Raw genomic sequence first — 18,559 nt, forward strand, 5'->3', positions numbered from 1 at the left:
GACTGAATCTGAATCACTATTTCGCGAATAATTAAAAAATAATTCTATGTATGCTAGAAAATCATCTTTTTAAATAAAATATAACACTTGGTACAGCTATTCGTTATTCCATAATTCAAAGATTGAAAAATTACCTTATGCTTTGTCAACCTTGAAGCTCCGACTAAATGTTGACTGCCTGACTGGTAATTTTCGACGAACAAGAGAACGAGTTAATAAGTTTGCCTGGCTAGTTTTCCAATTTGTAAAAGGATCCAATTGCCAAGAAATATTTGTTTATCATGCCAAAAGACGTCGAGGAAAAGAGTAGTTCTAGTAACTCGCTCGTCCAAAGTATTGATAATAATGAAGAAGATTTAGACGAAGAAGGATGCTGTCGATGTTGTCATTGTGGATCCGGCCAAGAGGTAAGAAGCGACAAGCAAATTTGTCGATGCTGTTGTTTGTTGTCAGAAATTGTCAAGAAACCTATCATACTCAAACGTTTCATTGTTCTGTAGGATGTTAAAAATCAGAATTACTTGAAGATGAGAGAGCACCTTCAACAACGGTTGAAAGCAAAAAACCTTTCACATTCAGCGTGTGATTCATCAACTGGTTCTAGAAGTAGCTCATCAAATTGTAACATTGATGGCTATGCTGAATTGGATTGCCTGGTAAAATACATTGAAGGACATAAAGCCCCTCAAAAGATTGGTCCCCATAATCCAAAACGAGCTGCCAAAAAGGCTCGACAAAAGGAAAAAAAGGTAGTTTTCCAGCTTCACAGTAATTCTTAATTTGTAAATAATTTATTTCTTTGGTCATTTATGTGGAAATTTTTTTTAAATCACATCTTACTGGCTCCTTTTAAAGTAAATTTTTTTTCCTTTTCCAGCTAGAGCAAAAGAAGGCAGAAGAATTGGCCACAAAACAAGCATTAAAGAAGCCCACACCAACTTCAGTTCCTTCCAAAGTTTCTCAAGATCGAGTACCAAATGGAATGGTGCGAATCACGCATAATCCGCTGACCAATTCTGCTGTGATTACTCCTTTGTATGGACCCCTTGAACCTAATCCTTCCTACTTGCAGCAGCCACTGGGACTCTCTCAGCCAGTGAAAATGGCTCCTCCTTCAAACCCAGTGTCCATTGATCCTCCCAGACCTAACCCAGTTGTAATCCCAAATACTGGTTCCAACTCTGTCCAACAACAGCAGACCTCCGTTTCTGGTTTAGCGAGTAGCCCCTCCACATCTTCACAGCCGCAGCAAATGGTTACTATTCGCCGTGTCATGCAGCCCAACCTCAGCGAGCCAGTCGTCACTGTCACACTCAAAGGAGAAACACCCGACAATGACCGAGTCCTTTTTACTTTAATCAACGGACAAGTTCTTCCTACGGACAAACCCGCGACTTCCAGCTCTTTGGCTGTTAATTCGACTCTTCCGTCTCCAGGATCCACCATGCCTTCTTCTAGAAATGTTGAGCCAGTTTCCGATTCGACTCCCACTCAATCTAGGAAAAAGCAGAAGAAACAGGAAAAGAAAAAACAAAAGAAGCTACTGCTAAAGGCTGCTAATAATACTGAGTCAATCGCTCAGTCTCCCAAAATCGATCAAGTATTCATGTTAGTTTATGACTGTTAAATGTGTTGATTACTCACGCTTTAAAATCTTATTTAGATGCAAAATATTGTAACTCCTCAGTATCCAAGTCAGCAGCAGGACTTCACTCTGGATAATTTTCGGTTACCACCGGGTATAACTCTTACTCGGGTGCAAGGTTCTCACTCTCCAGTACATCCTGAGCTTCCGATGCGGATGGTAGATCGAACCAAACGAGAAAACAGCTATTCTTCAACTAATACTTCGTCACCTGGACCCAATCCAATAATTGTGACGTCACCTCTTAGCGCTCCTAAAACAAAGGAATCTTTGGGCAAGTTTTTCTTTTTGTTTTTGAATTCGACAACAAATTTAATGAAAAAAAAAATGTTTATTTTAATATTAGGTTCTCTAGGGGGACTTGCGGCACCAAACGTCATTGTGGTTGATACTCGTAAAATTCAACAGCAGCCAACAATTCCTCAGCAACAGCCGAGAGTAGTCCAGACCTGTAGCGTAGGTGTGCAGACAGGAGAAGACGACGGAGATGAAGAGTTATTCCCTAACGGGGTAGTTTTAAATAAACAACAAAGAAAGAAACTTCGAAGAAGAGAAAAATTGCAAGAGGAACAAGCTATTTTAAACCAGTTGGCCGACCTGCAATTGGATCCTTCCTCCAAGAAAGTGAACGACAGTGGCAAAAAAAATGGAACAGTATCTACTAAATTACTCGCCAACCAAGTCAAGTCAGTCCCGTCTCAGGCAGCTGGAAGAGGGAAACCAACCAATGCTACTAACGTCAAGAGTACAACTAGCAGCGGAACTTGCACGACAGGAGGGAAATCTAGTTCGAAGAAGAAGAAAAAGTCGCGTCCATCAGCCAGTGCCCAAGCGAGCGAAGATAAATGGGAAGAAAATGTTTTCGTGCCTAAGTCAGATTTGGATTTAGAAGGAGGAGACCTGGATGATGACGAAAGGGAGTTGGAAGCCTTTAAGCGTTTCTGCTTTAACACAGTGCCGCCGGAGCGAAAAGAAAAGGTTCGAATTCACCTCAACGTCAAAGACATTTTTGGCAAGAAGTCAAATGGCCTTCAAATGACTTCCTGCAAGTAACAGTTAAATGGAATGAATAAAGCGAAGGTTGAGGGAAAGGGAAACCATACGTGTATTTGTACAATTGTTTGTTGGAAACAAAGAATCCTTCGACCAGTGGATTAATGGTGATCAGCATTAAAGTAGGTTGCCAGCCACGTCGGTATTACACAAATGTTTACCCTATTTTCTGTTGAGTTTGAATTTAGTTTTAAGTCATTGAGCTATTTCTCCACTGCTTGATAAAGACAATCGGCCAATTCGATCGCTTGCTCGACTCCCTCGGCTTCACAGTGGGAAAGAAGAACTGGAGGAACAGCCTCGTGTCCATAGTAGGCACCAGCAAGTGCGCCTGTCATGTTGGCAATTGTATCTGTGTCTCCACCTAAACTGATTGCGTAACGGATGGCTCTTTGAACCGGACTTTCACTGGATCCACCAGCACTAGCCGAATCATCTTTGGCTGAGCGCAGAAAACTGTAAATAGCTGTGCAGACTGATCCATAGGCTGACACAAAATGACCAAGAACGTCGACAACTTTTTCTGCACTGACTGTTGGGTTCTTCAGTAAATGGCGCATTTCTTGCAGCTTACGGACGTAGGAGCTTTTTGTCATGTTGATAGTCGTACGCCGGGGTTGGCTACTGTTATGAAGAAATGAGTTAAGCATGCTGGGCTGTTCTTCATTTTTTTCTATTGTGGCCATCTTCTCTTGTAGATAGAGTGCAAACTGATCCACATCTAACGGAACAGAGCTATCAGAATGCAGAGCTTTTTGAATGGCCAAGCACTGGAGTATGGCACCATTGTATCCTAATTCATTTGCATGAGTAATCAAAGATGACTTGTATGCAATATGCATGGCTTCCTCTGCATTTGAGTGACAGAAGAGAGCTATCGGTGCAATTCTCATGGCCGACCCGTTTCCATATGAACCTCGACCTGCGTAAAGCAGTCTTCCAGGGCCGTAAGGGTCCTTGCAGTCATCTCTCTTGAGAGCTTTGAACACATCTGTCATGCTACTTGCATATCCTCTTCTAGGATGAGCATAAAATTCATCAACAAACCTAGAAAAGTGAAAAACAACCAAGAATTATGACTCTTTCTAGAAGAAAAAATTGAATTCTTACTTTTTAGCCATGTCTTGAGGGTCAAATCTGTTCTTGTTGATCAATGATTGAGCAACGGAAAATGTCATAGCTGTGTCATCAGTATAGGCTTTATAAGGTGCTACAATAAATTTTAAACAAATTAACTGCTGTTTCAACACTTTGAAAATACATAAAAACACTATTTTAAATGATACTACCTTTTAGGTTGGAGTCATGTAATTTTTCAAAATATGAATTTAGAACTGACTTCGAGATTGGCCTCTCCTCCCCTTCAAATGGTTGACCAAGGCAGTCACCTATCAAGGAACCAAGCATACATCCACGAAATCTGCTAGCTAGGCTAGGGCACTTTCCGGCAACAACATTTTTTCCGTTTATGATTTCCTCACTTTCGGATGTTTCCGTTGTCTGTTCTGACATTGTCTCGTTGGCACTTCGAGCCCTGAAACCAATCAACGAGTGGTCTGAAACTCTGAAAAGGATTTTCGAAATATCGAATCTTTCAATATTTGAAATTAAGTAATAAAACTGTGGTTGACAGTACTCTATATAAAACAAATGAACGAAATACTGTAAGTCAAACAATAGTGGAATAGTGTGTGGAATTCCGAGGATATCGGTATTTTCCAACTTTTCACCACTAACAAAGTTGGAACGAACAAACAGTTGTACGCTTGTTCCGCTAGGTGGCTATTGTTATTGGCCGGGAGCATCCCGTTAAAAGCAATGAATAAGTTGAAACTGTAAAAACAAAACAGAAATCGCAAATAATTAAATTTCGAATTGATTGGATTCATACTGAATTAGTTCGTATTTTAAAACGCCCCTTATCATAATTTAATATTAGCAGAGGATTAGTCTTATCTTGGAGTTTGTTTGCTGTTACGTTACGTTATTTAGACTGCGTGCAGCAAATGTGTCAAGTCACGTCACGTAGGCTAGTCAATTTTCACTGAAATAGCACAACATCCTCGGTCGGTGTCTCATTCGAAGGACAAAGAAGAGGGCGAGTAGGTACTGTTATAAAGCTCACGCGGTCACAAGCATTTCGCGATCGTTGCAGTGCAGTTGTGTATTGTAAGGATAAAAGAATAATCAAAGTATATTCAATATGTCTGTGTTTTTAGTTGGAAGATTTTGTAGACAGATTGTTACTCACAATTCTCAGATAAGAAACCCTTTTGTTTTGTCCCTAGCTCAGTCTTTTCACCTGTATCCTGGTAGACCTTCCTGTGTTAACCCACTTGCTAACAGCATGATTCAGCAAATTTCAGTGTCTGAAGATTTCTTCTTCAAACAGGCAAGTTACTTAATTTTATCTTAGAAATGTAACTATTTTATTGTTTTTGTGCTTTTGAAGTTGTTTGACAGAGTGAGCTGCACCTATTCATATTTACTGGCTGATGTTAAATCAAAAGAAGCTGTTTTAATAGATCCAGTGATTGATTTGGCTGAAAGAGATGCAAAGGTAGTTGATAACTTGGGGTTGAAGCTGAAATATTCAGGTGAGCATTTTAATTTGTATTTATAATTTTCCGAACAGCATCAATAACCTTTGATTTTTTAAATTCAGTTAACACCCATATGCATGCAGATCACATTACTGGTTCAGGTGTATTGAAAAAGCTTTTGGTTGGCTCCCAAAGTGTGATCAGCAAGGCAAGCCAAGCTATGGCTGATAAATATGTTGAGCATGGGGACATTATAGAATTTGGCCCTCATAAATTGGAAGTAAGATCTACTCCAGGACATACAAATGGTAAAAAATAATTAAATTTCTTTTATGGAATAAATAAATAATTACTCTAAAATTATCTATTCTTTTGTTTTTGTGATATTGCAAAAGGTTGTGTTACATATGTGTGCCATGCGCAAGGAATGGCTTTCACTGGTGACGCTTTACTTATTCGAGGTTGCGGCCGCACTGATTTTCAAGAGGGGAGTTCAGAAACTTTATACGAATCCGTACACAATCAGATCTTTTCCTTACCCGAAAATTTTCGATTGTTTCCAGGGGTATAATAAGTTGTTCATATTTAAAATGATCTTTTTCTTTAAATCTTATATATTTTTTTTTTCTTTCTAGCATGATTACAATGGTAATTCTATTGTTGTTTCGTGAATCCAATACATTTTAAAAATATTTCTTTCTGGGAAAGGCATTTTGGACACGACCGTGTCGGAGGAAAAGAAGTTCAACCCGAGGCTCACAAAAAGCAAAGGGGAGTTCGTTGAATTAATGAAGAATTTAAATCTCCCTTACCCAGCACAGATAGGTATTCAAAATTTAAATTTGGAAAGGCTTGTTTTTAAATAACGCATTTGTATTCTGCAGATAAAGCGTTACCTGCAAACAAAGTTTGTGGACTATACAACTTGCCTACCGAAATGGAAGAAAAATTTAAATCAGTTTTGAATGTTTAAATTTTGCTTACTGTAGAGAATAAGCCTCTATATAATCTTATTCCAAACATTTATAGCTTTACCTCATATTCCTTATATTTAGCGATTCATTGGTGGAAGAAGCAATGATGAATTATCATCTTGTCATACTGCAATACATAATTTAAATGGCACAAAATAAAACAATTTCATTGACATTGAACATATGATGAAACACTCAACCGAGTTCTAATATTATCAATTATTTTGAAAAGATGTCAGGGTTCGGGGGTTGTACTTTTGTAGAAATTTCAGGGGAGTTACTGACGAACTAATTATTCAAATGGTCGAAGGACGCATCACAGTTTTTGCGACATAATACTACTTTTTTCTAACTCGTTTTTTTTTCAGCCGCGAAAAGAAAATGTATTAAAAATTGAGCGTTCGGTGCTTAACTACATTTCAGAGCTCTTTCGAAAGAATTAAAACTGTAACTCACTTTGTCAGAATGTTACTTCAACTGTATTAGAACACTGAAAATAAATCACAATATCATGAACAGAAATCAGGGATTAGTTAGCAAATTAAAGAAAGTCAGATTTCAGAATACATTTAATTCAATTTATGGTATTCCTCTTGGAATGACAAATGATAACTGATCTCCTAATTCTCCCCAAGAAGCTCTGTTGATCTGGAAAACACAAGTCCAACTAATGAAAATCACCAACCAGACAAAAGCACCAATTCCTGAGCGAATGACATCTAAAAACAAGATTTGATGGGGATAAATTATTTTAAAAAATTATGTAAAACAGCTGAAGTATTTCTTAACATGTGATATACATTGTCTGATTTGATGTTGTTCTTCAAAATGAGGTTTATAAAATGCATCTCTGGAAAACCAAAAAGCATTAATTGTCCACAGGAATGGTAGAAAAGCAAATCCTCCTAAAGAATACAAATCAAGAAGAAATTGGTAAAACAAAACACCAAAGCAAATGAATTAATTTACACTTGCCATAATAATACTTTCGGCAAAGAACTAGTTTTGAATCATTTTTTAAACGTTCAATATCCATGATATTCTTTCCAGTTCACACCAAAGTTTACACACAGAATACTTCACAAAGATAAAACACATAAACGTTTACAAAGCCGATTTTGATCTCTGTATATCCTACTTTAAGCTTTACTATCAGCAATCAGCAAGCATCAATTGAATTGATTAAACTTAAAAGGATAGCAATAAAGGCCAAGTCAAACAACTGTCAAATGAAACTGTGACAGCATTCAGCAATGGTGCCACGAAGTAAAAATAAAGGAGACTCAGCACGGCGGTCTAATTTGTTATACGATATCGGGTTTGCCTCTGGCAAGATCAGTAGTTCATTTTCTATCACTAGATGGAGATAGAGAATGTTACAAAACTGTCGACTGCTTCGCGGGAATATAAAATAGAAGTTGAACAGCGGCAAAGAAATAGGGAGTGATAGCCTATAGGAGCTCGTGGCATTTTCTCTGGCATGTTTAGTTTAATTCCCTCTTGGCTTACAGGAGGGTCCTTAGGGTGTCCCATTTTTATCGAATTTTTGAATTTCATCTTAGGGAACGAGATCGGGGTGTGTTATGACCAGGGGCACTCTTCAATGAGCTCTGATTTTTTTCTTAGCCCCGAAGTGTAATTATACTTCGTTAAATATAAATAAATTATATAATTTCTAAATTTGACACCCTAAGGGTCCTGGGGGTGTTATTGGGACTGGTTTTTGGTTGGTTTTTCGGACAATAGGGTTGGTGCATGAATAAGGGATTCGTTTGAAAAATATATAATTAGAATCAGTTTTTCACGCTGATTCTCATGGTATTTTTTTTTATTTTTAAAATGATAATTCCCCCCCCCGTAACCTCACTTCAAAGTTGAGATTAGCTCCCTCCATTTTAAAACGGACCCCACGCCATTTTTGGTGGGCGGTCCTTAAAATGTGATGAATTTTGCTCTTTTTTTCCCCTTTTCACCCTTTTTCGTGCTGCCTGTACCCCCTCTTTTGCCCTTAGGGCCGAAAGGCGAAAGAAGAAAAGGGAACAGTAAAGCGAACACCAGAGATAAAGATATTGCTTGCTTTTTGTAAAGTACAGCAGTCGACGTTTTCCCCCTCCCTAGTAGATAAATTCGAATCTGCGCTGCTCCTTTCGGTGAACTCCGGAAACTTCGCTAGAAATAATTGAAAAATAAAAAAATTGTCCAAGATGACCCCTTCCTCCCTACTACATTTAGTAACATGAAGAGATCTACATGTTACACATAAAACTACACACTAATACATAGTTTTACATGTAAAAAAAAATGTAGATACATGAGCTATTTTTTCATTGGAACTCCTTCGAGATCAGACATAATGAACACTGTTCACTGTTCATTGAACAGTATGGTAGGGATACCCATGTTGGACACCGGTCCATGTTGGACAAGCCGGGTAAAACTAGTAAATTTTAATTTAAAATCTAGGTTTTTAAAACAATAGGGGAGAGCGGAGTAATGTGGGACATGGGGCTACATGAGACATCGCAGTTTTGAGCATGTTCCCGTATTTTTTTTTAAATAATTTTTTTACCCAACATGGGACATGGTAAATGCTCAAATATGGTAAAAAAAACTTTAAAGTCGATTTACTCAGGGATGCGTTATTTGCACAAACTTTCCCTTATACCAATCGAATCGGCTTAACGAGCTCTTTCGAATGGCTTTAAGTTGATTGTGCTACCTATACCCCCTCTTTTGCTCTTAGGGCCTAAAGGCGAAAGAAGAAAAGGGTGAAAAGGGGGGAAAAGAGCAAAATTCATCACATTTCAAGGACCGCCCACCAAAAATGGTGAGGGGTCCATTTTAAAGTGGGAGAAGCCTAACTCAACTTTGGAGAGAGATAACGCTCTGAAAAACGAATAAAAAAAATAAAAAATACCATAAGAATCAGCGTCAAAAACTGATTCTAATGATATTTATTTCAAAGGAATCCCTTATACATGCACCAACCCTATTTTATCACCCTATTTTTATTTTTTACATTTTTATGTGTTTCACATGTATAGGTACCCCCCCCATATTTTTTATTTAATTTTAGAGTAACCCGTTTAACCGCAGGAGACGGCAAACATTTTCAAAAATGTGTGGGAGGAGGCTATTTTTAGGGGTAAGTGAGGACACTAGGGTGGGTAGGGTGGGACGTTTGCTTTATAAGCCTTAAAATTTGTTAAAATTAAAAAAAAAATCGAAATCGTGTTTCCCTACATCGATTCTATATGTCCGTAAAAAAATTATGAATTATCGTGTAAATTGAGAATTGCATTTTATGAAAAAAAAACTAAGCTGCGCCCGATTTGAGGGCGGAGCTCCCTGCCCATCTCAACTGTAGTAAAATTTGCTGTCCCAAATTCCAAACCTCTCTTTTTTTTAAATGTCCATATTTCCTAAAATAATGGGTCTAAAATTCAAATTTTTTTTGTAAACGATAAAGAAATGATCGAACAAAGTTTCTATCCATGTAAATAGTATGCATTTTTTTGTATTTTTCCCGTAAAACATTATATGGCGGAGAAAAATTTTTACATCGAAAAGCCGTTTTTTTTTTTAAATTTTGTCAATAATTCCTACAATTATTGACAAAAACACACCAAAACTTCAACCCCGATTAGATAACATGTTTTTACATGTTACACAAACAAAATTTTTAAATTTATTAACATTTTATATTTTTCCCCTAACTGTCCCTCTTGACCCGGTATTCCGGAATACTCCAGTCTCCCCTAGAAGGCTTTTGAAAATAAAATCGCTGTTCGTATTTTGTGTACCATACTGTATTCACATCGGTATTTTTTCAATTTAATTTCAGATGATTAAATGAAATTTGACAATGCACTTAGCCCCGTGGTTCTTGTTCAACGTCAACTGAAATGCTCATTGATGTCTCAGCAACGTCAGAATTTCTTTTGACGACTGTTGTTGACGAAAATGTAGATGATGAGGCGTTAGATAGCACAGGTGTTTTAGACAATGTAGTAATATCTGTCAACATAAAAAAGGGCACATAAGAATTTTTGCCTCCCCCCCTTCATCTTGTTGCTTTTCACAATTTACCTTGGAGAAATGTGTCAAAGTCCATGTTGTCGGTGTGGATGTGCAGGTCACACCCAATGCCAGACAAAACGGGCAATACTTCTGGTTTCGTTCTAGTCAAGACAACTTTGTGGTCGTGTTTCTGCAAGCTCTTGATCATGTTGTCGAATCCCTGAGTAAAGAATTGATTTCATTAGCTAATAAAGCACATTTTGAATAAAATTTCTGGAAGAATTACGTAAGAGGTAGTGAAATCCGCCGCCGACACGTGGCTCATATCGATAACGACGATGATGCCGGGATAAAGCGCCGAGGCCTTACGAACACATGACATAAAATATTCGACAGCGGTAAACACCAAACTACGATCCGGGGTGATGATAAGATATTCGGTTTTTAGAGACTGCGTGAACCCAAAACATTGAATACCAAACAATGAAATAACCTATTGACTAATGACCCAATTTGTGTACCTGAACTTTGTGAATCCGGATTCTCGGTCGGGCAGTGCTGTACAACAACATTCCCAAATTGATAGCCGTACCGATTAAAATACCTTGCTCAAGCCCAACAAACACACAGAAGACGAACGTCACTCCAAACGGAACCAAATCAGTTTCTATGCTCACATAATCGAAAAAAAAAACACGTCAAACAAATAAGGCCAAACAACAAAAATTGTTATTCAGGATTTTTACTCTTAGATTTCCAAACCATTTTCACTAAATGGACTTCGACCATGAATATAACGGCGCAAATGATGACAGCTGCAAGGCAGCTTTTTGGAATGAAAAAGAAATAAGGCGTCAAGACGGTGATAGCCAACAGGACGAGAGAAGCTGCAAAATCGAAATCGTTTTGATTTTTGATTATTTAACATTTCAATAAAAAAATACCGGTGTAAATTCCGTTGAAAGGTGTTCTGACACCGCTGGCAGCATTTACAGATGTACGCGAAAAAGAGCCGGTGATTGGGAACGAAGATGCAAATGAACCCATAATGTTGCTAGCACCAATAGCAATCATTTCTTGACTGGCATCGATTTTCTTCCCTTTTGCTATAATGCAGGTTTTCAGAGTTCCACAAAAAATACGTATTACGTATACAATTTTAAGTACTATAAATGCTGAGCTCTGCATACCAAATGACTTGGCGATTGCGATGGATTCCAGAATTGCCACTAACGGAGTGATATAGAGAGAAGAGCCCAGATTTCTGCATATCTCCACAAAAGTGTATGTCTTGTCGCCGTTCTGGAAGGTGAATACGGGTGGCTTAAATGGCGGAAATCCACTGGGGATAGTGCCTAAAAGTTCAAGCAAAAATTTAGATGTTTCCGCATTCATTTAAAAAATAAAGTCACTTCACTTATATGTATTTTTACCTGTTAAAGTGAAAGGAAAACTGGGATTTCCGGGCTCGGTCAGACCGTAAGCGATGATGGATCCAACTATTATGACGATTGCGTTACGGGAGACGGAAATAAGCCAGCACCCTGTGTTGAACCAATTTTCCCAGCGGTTTCTCTCTCCTTCTTTGCCTAATTTTACTTGGTCGAGAATCTATAGGACATGGAAAAGAACCGGAGTTATTCAGGAAATTCCAAAGTGATAAAACGTCTATATCTTTATCTCACCCGAAGAAGAAGTAAAATGGCAATGGAGGAGAATCCCAACACTGCGTCCCATTTTTTGGTCTCTTCAATGTGTTTGATAACCGCAATCCACGTATTCAAGAAACCTTCTGCTTCGAATTCCAATCCGAGAAGAGCTTCAATCTGAGTTGTGGCTATGGTAAAAGCGGCGGCACTTGTAAATCCCGCCACGACTGGAGCCGCGATGAAATCAATTAAAAAACCTACCAATCATCAATCCGATGATGAAATTCACGGATAATTTTTTCGTGTTATATAAATTACTTTAAAATCGTTATACCAAAGTTAAGAAGGCCGAAAAGGAGAACGATGCACCCGGTTAGAAAGGCGAGAAGAATGGCCGCTTCTGGTCCCATTTGCGCGGCACCGGAGTCATATATTACGAGAGCCAAAAGAGCCGTTGGTCCGATTGTAACTGCGTGTGTGCTGCCAAGTAGTGCATATATAAAGCAGCCCATGTAAGCAGCGTACAAACCATACTGAAATAATGTATATATAAATTTAGAGATGCTCAAGAAGAAATGCCACACATGCACGAGGAATTGGCGATACTAATGCCTTAGATTATAAATAACAATACATTACACATTAGATGGATAAGAAAAACTACTCGTGGTATAATTTTTTTATTATGGAAATCAAAATATTCAGGTATACCTGGGGGGGAAGTCCTGCCACGGTTGCGTAAGCTAATCCTTGTGGGATCACAGTGACTCCAACAGTGATTCCGGCCACTAGGTCGGCTACGAAATCCTGTAGGGAATATTTGGGAAGCCATTTCAGGATTGGGAAACGCATGTACAACGTTTTCTTGCGAAAAATACGTTCTTTCCGCGTCCTCCACCAAGATTTCGGTTCCGAACCATCTCCACCGTCATGTTTAGCCTTTAAACGAATGACGGTGACTGAAGAATGTGGTACTTCTACGGGGATGTTGCCCTCATGATTTTCGCTGCCTGAAAAGAAAATAAAATTTTCATATTAAGCAATGTAAGGTGCTTAGCAAATTAAGCATGATGAATTCATTATGAATACTTGCGTTACTTGAATCAACTCTTCTTTCCTCTGCCATGGTAAACAAAGCTTCGCAGTCGACTGTGACATATTACTTTCGGACTGAATGTATAAAACACCAACCACTAATCTGTTGAGAATTAAAGTTTGGAAAGTTTGGGTTATCTATTAGATTCGATAGCAAATGAGGAGGAGCCGGTGTGATGGCAGGTCCCAAGTTGGTTACAAGATTGTTTATTTGCATTTTACTTTTAGAGATTCCCAGGTAATGGCACAGTTGTAGGGGAGAGGGGGGTTCTATAGTCCGTTGTACTATGTGAAACAACAAGTTAAAAAATATTTAATTAGTTAAATGTTGTTTCTTCCTCCGTGTCGTGTTTTTCTCAGACGGCTCTTCTTTGGGCTTGAACACAAAATCAACTGAATGTTGGCTATCCGGAAGATACTGGGGATCCGTTGTAATCTTGACGCAATTTTTTACGTTTGAGATAGGGGAGAGTGGGGTTATATAGTCCGATGTACTATGTGAAACAACAAGTTCAAAAATATTTAATTTAGTTCTAAAATTCTAAAATTAATTCATGATGTTGTTCATAGGTATCTACTATATTCCCTAAAAAATCATAAATTTTGTAAATGAAGTTTTTTAGTTTGTCAAATAAATAAAAAAAAGCCCTCTAAAATTCTTTAAAAAAACATTTTTTTTATTTACTCAAAATTTCAAAATTTTAAAAGAAAAGTGAGATAGCAAAAGTGTAGATATACCTTTTATCTTATCCCCCCCCCAAAAAAAATTTCTTACTTCAAAAATGTGTTTTATAATTCAAGTTTTCCCAAAAGCGTTTTTTGGGGGATATTTGGGACAGAGATTTGGGGTTAAATGGGACTAAAAAGGGAGTCTGTAATGGGCGAAGCTAAGCTCAGTGGCAACGCTGGAAAAAAAAATTTTTAAACAAATAATTTTTAAACATACAATAAACCTAAAAACATAGTGAAAGAAAAATACTAGGTGGCACAAATATAATCGCATGGTATTTTTAAATTAATTTATAACAATATTTTAGTGCTAAATTTAGTGTGTTTCGCCTTGTCCCATATAAACCCCGAATTTTTCCACGCCCACTTTTTTCCACAACTTTAAAAATCGGTAGCGGGTAAACTAACGACTCTAAAATAAAATAAAAAATACTGGAGATAGAAAAAGTGAGACAAATACAACAAAACATTTATTTTATAAATCGGATGATCTGGAAAGGCCCTACACGAGAAAAACAAAAACCGGTCCAAATAACACCATTCTCCCCTAACCGTCGTTGGGATGTTTCGGATCTTTGCCTGTACATCCAGCAGGACCACCCTTCCTTGTCGGTGGTGGGCCGTCAAGGGACAAGTTCGTTTTAAAACTGTTGCGTTCGGACATTGTTAACGAAGAAATGAGTGCGAAACAGCGTGGCAATTGCTGTATTGAAGCCAATCCGCCTTCTTTGTCTCAGCAAAAGTAGGTAAAAGGATTATACCAATATACATGGCGAACAGTAATTGGAACAACATAGTAAAGAAAATGTTTGAACATGGCCAAAATGTTAAAGGACAGATGAAAAAACATGGTTGCGTTTCCACTTTATGAACGTTGTCTTTCTTGTGGGTTTTCTTGTTAATAAAGAGATTTCTCTCGACCTGGACATGCAATATAGGGTAAAAGTCTCTATGAAAGATATGTGGTAACGGAACGTGTAAAGCAATGAAATGTTTCATACGTAGAGTAGAAGCAAAGCATCACACCGGTTAAAAGAAAACGTTTCAGGTATAGTTTCAGTCTGTACCGTATTATACGGGGTATGTGAAGAAAAGGGCCGAAGTAAATGATAAAGTCGATAGACTTTCTAACTGTAGGGGAGACTGGAGTATGCCGGTACACCGGGTCAAGAGGAAAGGGAGGGGAAAATAGAATATATTAATTAATTTTAAAAAATGTAGTGTAACATGTAAAAACATGTTATCTAATTGGGTTTGAAGTTTGGTGTGTTTTTGTCAATAACTGTTGGAGTTATTGACAAAATTAAAAAGACGGCTTTTTGATGTAATCATTTTTCGCCGCCAAATAAGGTTTTACGGGAAAAATACCAAAAAAATGCATAGGGGAGACTGGAGTATATCGGGACACCGGGTCAAAAGGGACAGTAGGGGGAAAAATAGTAGATATTAATAAAATTAAGAAAAATTTTAGTATGTTATTTCAATACGTATATTCTACCTTGTCATGAAATTTGGTTGAGTTTTGTCAATAACTGTATGACTTATTGACAAAACTAAAAAAACGGTTTTTTTTAGTTATTTTTGACTCTGCCATTTTATGTTTATAGAACCAAATAAACACTAATGGCATGGAAATTTAATATGGAAATGAAGATAAATCATTTCTTAATCGTTAGGAAAAACATTAGAATTTTAGATCAATTAATTTAGACAGTATTAGCTTTTTTTAAAAAAGTGTCTAAACCGGGAAATCGGGACAGCTGTTTTTGACTATTTTGGGACAGTTACGGGCCAATCAGCGTACAGCATTTTAAAGAGGCTTGATTTCCTGACCTGGCAACGCAGAATATCCTACTGCTCCATAAAGAATTTTGTTTATATAAGAAAAAAGGTTCATTAACAAAATAATCAAATTAAAACATTTATAAACTCAAAGAGTCTATGCAGTGGAACACTTTTTCAGTTTTTTTCATTTTTTTAATGAATTTTAAGGCGAAAACAGAGGACGTCCCTCATCACCCACCCCAGTGTCCTCACTTACCCCAAAAAATAGGCTCCTACCATAAATCTGAGTAAACTTTAAAGGTCTTTTATGGGGAAATGGTTTATTATAAAATTATACAAAAAATATGGGGGGGTACATTACAATAGGGAATACATAAAAAAATTTTTTTAAAGAAATTAAATGATTAGTTGGGGAGATATAGGGGGCAAACGAAAACCGTCCCGTTTTACTCCAGTCTCCCTTACTATATTTACATGTAAAGAAACTTTGTTAATTTAATAATTACTTTATCGTTTAAAAAAATTGGAATTTTAGACCCATTATTTTAGGAAATATGGACATTTAAAAAAGAGAGGATTTCGGGAATTCGGGACAGCAAATTTTGCTGCAGTTGAGATGGGCAGGGAGCTCCGCTCTCAAATCGGGTGTAGCTAAGCTATTTTTTTTCGTAAAATGCAAATCTCAATTCACACGATACTTCATAATTTTTTTTTACAGACATAGAATCGATGTAGGGAAACACAATTTCTATTTGTTTTATGTTTAACAAGTTTAAAGGCTTATAAAGCAAACGTCCCAACCTACCCCTAGTGTCCTCACTTACCCCTCAAAATAGGCTCCTCTTACAAATTTTTGAAAACTTTAGTCGTTGCCTACGGGTAAACGGTTTACTGTAAAATGAAATAAAAAAATATGGGGGTACCTTTACATGTGAAATACATACCCTACTAACACAGCGATGTACCATGGATATGACTGCAGCGTACTCCCAAGGATAAGGGAGATACAAACCTCATATCCATGGAATTCTTCATGTTGATCCTTATTTCCCCTTCCCCGCACGTACCATTTGTATGTCTCTTGAATATATACCGGTTTGTGTATACACAGTATCCTTAAATAACATCCATCTTTGGATATGGTTTCTGTTAGAAAATAAAAGATAAAAGTCTCACCCCTGGTTTGAACTACTGACCTTCAATTTCGCAGCTCGCCTCTCTGACCACTTGACTCACTGTTCATACAATTTGGGAACAAATGTTTGGGAGTGATGGAAATTGAGATATCTTTTAGCTTTTTCGTCCACTGTGTACCTAATATGGTTATACTGTGATGCTTATTCTGTGTAGGTACCAAATGGTATCACAACAAAATCATACCCCCGGGTATATTACTTTAACGTACAATCAGTATATTAATGAATATACGCTGGTGGATCTACGATGAATATTTTTTATTTGATCCCATCCTAGATCCGAATAAATTTATACCTACGCTATACTACCGCCCCCCCCCAATTGTGACCTGGATCTATTCATCCCATATTTACCTACATCTTACATTAAGTGGATGGGCCGTGTTAGTAGGGTAAAAATGTAAAAAAAAATAAAATAGGGCGATTTAATTGGAAGATATGGGAGAAAAACGAAAACCGTCCCGCGGTACTCCAGTCTCCCCTAAGCGGGTGAAAGTCAAATTTTTTTTTGTTTTTTGTTTTCTCTCTTTGGCTTTTTTTTTCGTATGAATTGTTGTCCAAATTTTCGTAGCCTGACTTATCGCGTTGCTGCAATTTATGATCTTCCCCGTAAATTAAATCCTGTTCACTAACTTCTGGATTGTTGGTTATACACGCGACGGTATCCAGGTGGGAGCGGATATGTTCCGAGTAGGCGCGAGATATAACGAATCTTCACAGAAAGTTTCATTCCGTCATGGCGATTTATCTCGCTACGAACCACAGCGGGTGATGTCATCTTTCTCCCGCAATATTTTGTGACTATTTTTTCTTTAATGGCTTCAAGCACGGCTTGTTAGGTCTTGTGGTGAACTTACAGCATCTTCTTCTAAATCGGGCAATTCATCAAACAATGGTGGGAGTTTCTCACCACTGATGGAAATGTCGTCATTTGAATTTACAGACAAAATGAATTCAATTCAACCACGAAGACATTCGTAGTAATATGCTCTGAAACAGTCTTGGAAGATTTTCCATGGGCGTTCTTTACGCTCCATGCTATAAAGACAAAGATAGTGATAGATGCAATTTCGTTTATCTTTTTCGACCATCTGAATTGGTTTGGTCCGATTGTTGGCTATGTCAAATCTAGCGAAATGTAGAATTAAAAATTTTGAGACAAAGCGAGACACAAAATTCCAGAGGCTCTCTAGCAGATGATAAATTCCAACGACTACTGCGTTGCCGCGTTGGATACAAATGCTAAAAAAGATGTTGAACAGCCCTATATAAGGGTAACGTGGTAAGTAACTGGGCCTATTTTGTAGGTTCCTTTTTCGTCCGGTCGTATTATCCAAGCCTATTTCGTTATGGTCTATTTCGACCGGTCCTATATCTCCGGCTTTCTTTTAGAATTTAAACGAACGAGGGCGCTCAAAATCCCAAAGGCTCCCAAGGTGCTTTATATTTTTGCCAACAACATCTGCAAACCAATGAATTTAAGGTTTCGGAATCGAACAGCAAAGGTAAACAAATTCCCCTGAAACGATGTCGGAAATATCCATTTCCCTCTCAAGTTTATGATGCAACGTCGCACCCCACCTCATTTTGCTACCCTCTCTCACCCCCCTTTTTCTAAACGCCCCCTCTTTGTTCTAGAAATATCTAGAACTGACCTTGGCTCCGCCGAGGTAGGTCGCAGGCCTTTTTCTCTCTCGCCCGCTCTTTTCAGACGTCGCCTCGCCCGCATCACGGCAGGTTGACTTCTCTCTCTCTCTCAGTTTCTATCTCCCTTTTAGTTACTTATTCTAACTGTATTTCGTCTTGCAATACAAAAGATTGAAACAGCGTCAATATTCTCGACAAACGATGTAACCTATTACGAAACTCG

The 18,559-nt window shown here is 37.8% G+C and overlaps 5 protein-coding genes across 8 annotated transcripts; 2 read left to right on the top strand and 3 right to left on the bottom strand.

The window, feature by feature from the left end:
* The first annotated feature begins 144 nt into the window (after window positions 1–144).
* Window positions 145–2,863, top strand: LOC124200647. Its single transcript, XM_046596912.1, has 5 exons — window positions 145–407; window positions 501–749; window positions 878–1,600; window positions 1,664–1,919; window positions 1,992–2,863. Exons 1-5 carry the CDS (start codon window positions 282–284, stop codon window positions 2,696–2,698), a joined length of 2,061 nt encoding a protein of 686 aa, XP_046452868.1. The 5' UTR covers window positions 145–281; the 3' UTR covers window positions 2,699–2,863.
* LOC124200648 (ADP-ribose glycohydrolase ARH3-like) lies at window positions 2,727–4,471 on the bottom strand. Its single transcript, XM_046596913.1, has 4 exons — window positions 4,335–4,471; window positions 3,988–4,262; window positions 3,809–3,908; window positions 2,727–3,745 (listed from the first exon to the last, which is right to left on the bottom strand). The coding sequence occupies exons 2-4, from the start codon at window positions 4,208–4,210 to the stop codon at window positions 2,902–2,904; spliced, it is 1,167 nt and encodes a 388-aa protein (XP_046452869.1). The 5' UTR covers window positions 4,211–4,262; window positions 4,335–4,471; the 3' UTR covers window positions 2,727–2,901.
* Window positions 4,472–4,746: 275 nt separating this feature from the next.
* Window positions 4,747–6,388, top strand: LOC124200649 (persulfide dioxygenase ETHE1, mitochondrial-like). 3 transcript variants are annotated; one of them, XM_046596917.1, is made up of 8 exons: window positions 4,747–4,890; window positions 4,992–5,090; window positions 5,151–5,295; window positions 5,364–5,549; window positions 5,637–5,806; window positions 5,877–5,889; window positions 5,950–6,066; window positions 6,126–6,388. In XM_046596917.1, exons 2-8 carry the CDS (start codon window positions 5,046–5,048, stop codon window positions 6,212–6,214), a joined length of 765 nt encoding a protein of 254 aa, XP_046452873.1. In that variant the 5' UTR covers window positions 4,747–4,890; window positions 4,992–5,045; the 3' UTR covers window positions 6,215–6,388. The 3 variants fall into 3 exon arrangements, with proteins under 3 accessions (XP_046452873.1, XP_046452871.1, XP_046452870.1); XM_046596915.1 differs by having other exon boundaries at window positions 4,752–4,890; window positions 4,987–5,090; XM_046596914.1 differs by having other exon boundaries at window positions 4,759–5,090.
* A 287-nt stretch (window positions 6,389–6,675) lies between these two features.
* LOC124200651 (gamma-secretase subunit PEN-2-like) lies at window positions 6,676–7,508 on the bottom strand. Its single transcript, XM_046596919.1, has 3 exons — window positions 7,191–7,508; window positions 7,016–7,120; window positions 6,676–6,934 (listed from the first exon to the last, which is right to left on the bottom strand). The coding sequence occupies exons 1-3, from the start codon at window positions 7,249–7,251 to the stop codon at window positions 6,795–6,797; spliced, it is 306 nt and encodes a 101-aa protein (XP_046452875.1). The 5' UTR covers window positions 7,252–7,508; the 3' UTR covers window positions 6,676–6,794.
* A 2,498-nt stretch (window positions 7,509–10,006) lies between these two features.
* Window positions 10,007–13,520, bottom strand: LOC124200029 (sodium-independent sulfate anion transporter-like). Of its 2 annotated transcripts, none has more exons than XM_046596110.1 (13): window positions 13,202–13,520; window positions 12,974–13,082; window positions 12,596–12,894; window positions 12,219–12,417; window positions 11,921–12,141; window positions 11,669–11,846; window positions 11,426–11,590; window positions 11,180–11,341; window positions 10,982–11,122; window positions 10,757–10,902; window positions 10,522–10,686; window positions 10,305–10,455; window positions 10,007–10,232 (listed from the first exon to the last, which is right to left on the bottom strand). In XM_046596110.1, the coding sequence occupies exons 2-13, from the start codon at window positions 13,008–13,010 to the stop codon at window positions 10,087–10,089; spliced, it is 2,010 nt and encodes a 669-aa protein (XP_046452066.1). In that variant the 5' UTR covers window positions 13,011–13,082; window positions 13,202–13,520; the 3' UTR covers window positions 10,007–10,086. The 2 variants fall into 2 exon arrangements, with proteins under 2 accessions (XP_046452066.1, XP_046452067.1); XM_046596111.1 differs by having other exon boundaries at window positions 12,983–13,082; window positions 13,202–13,519.
* Window positions 13,521–18,559: the final 5,039 nt, after the last annotated feature.

Source organism: Daphnia pulex, chromosome 8 (genome assembly GCF_021134715.1).
Source record: "Daphnia pulex isolate KAP4 chromosome 8, ASM2113471v1".
Taxonomy (NCBI): domain Eukaryota; kingdom Metazoa; phylum Arthropoda; class Branchiopoda; order Diplostraca; family Daphniidae; genus Daphnia; species Daphnia pulex.

Excerpts from the sequence above, each read along its gene's own strand:
- LOC124200647 (XM_046596912.1), top strand. The coding sequence starts at position 282 with ATGCCAAAAGACGTCGAGGAAAAGAGTAGTTCTAGTAACTCGCTCGTC. Across the intron at positions 1,601-1,663 it reads AGTCTCCCAAAATCGATCAA|ATGCAAAATATTGTAACTCC; the intron begins GTATTCATGTTA and ends AATCTTATTTAG. Across the intron at positions 1,920-1,991 it reads TAAAACAAAGGAATCTTTGG|GTTCTCTAGGGGGACTTGCG; the intron begins GCAAGTTTTTCT and ends TTTTAATATTAG.
- LOC124200648 (XM_046596913.1), bottom strand. The coding sequence starts at position 4,210 with ATGTCAGAACAGACAACGGAAACATCCGAAAGTGAGGAAATCATAAAC. Across the intron at positions 3,909-3,987 it reads ACATGACTCCAACCTAAAAG|CACCTTATAAAGCCTATACT; the intron begins GTAGTATCATTT and ends AATTTATTGTAG. Across the intron at positions 3,746-3,808 it reads CCTCAAGACATGGCTAAAAA|GTTTGTTGATGAATTTTATG; the intron begins GTAAGAATTCAA and ends TCACTTTTCTAG.
- LOC124200649 (XM_046596914.1), top strand. The coding sequence starts at position 4,902 with ATGTCTGTGTTTTTAGTTGGAAGATTTTGTAGACAGATTGTTACTCAC. Across the intron at positions 5,296-5,363 it reads GTTGAAGCTGAAATATTCAG|TTAACACCCATATGCATGCA; the intron begins GTGAGCATTTTA and ends TTTTAAATTCAG. Across the intron at positions 5,550-5,636 it reads TACTCCAGGACATACAAATG|GTTGTGTTACATATGTGTGC; the intron begins GTAAAAAATAAT and ends ATATTGCAAAAG.
- LOC124200651 (XM_046596919.1), bottom strand. The coding sequence starts at position 7,251 with ATGGATATTGAACGTTTAAAAAATGATTCAAAACTAGTTCTTTGCCGA. Across the intron at positions 7,121-7,190 it reads TTGCCGAAAGTATTATTATG|GAGGATTTGCTTTTCTACCA; the intron begins GCAAGTGTAAAT and ends TGTATTCTTTAG. Across the intron at positions 6,935-7,015 it reads ACAACATCAAATCAGACAAT|ATGTCATTCGCTCAGGAATT; the intron begins GTATATCACATG and ends TCTTGTTTTTAG.
- LOC124200029 (XM_046596110.1), bottom strand. The coding sequence starts at position 13,010 with ATGGCAGAGGAAAGAAGAGTTGATTCAAGTAACGCAA. Across the intron at positions 11,591-11,668 it reads TTTTCCTTTCACTTTAACAG|GCACTATCCCCAGTGGATTT; the intron begins GTAAAAATACAT and ends TTGAACTTTTAG. Across the intron at positions 11,342-11,425 it reads CGCAATCGCCAAGTCATTTG|CAAAAGGGAAGAAAATCGAT; the intron begins GTATGCAGAGCT and ends CCTGCATTATAG.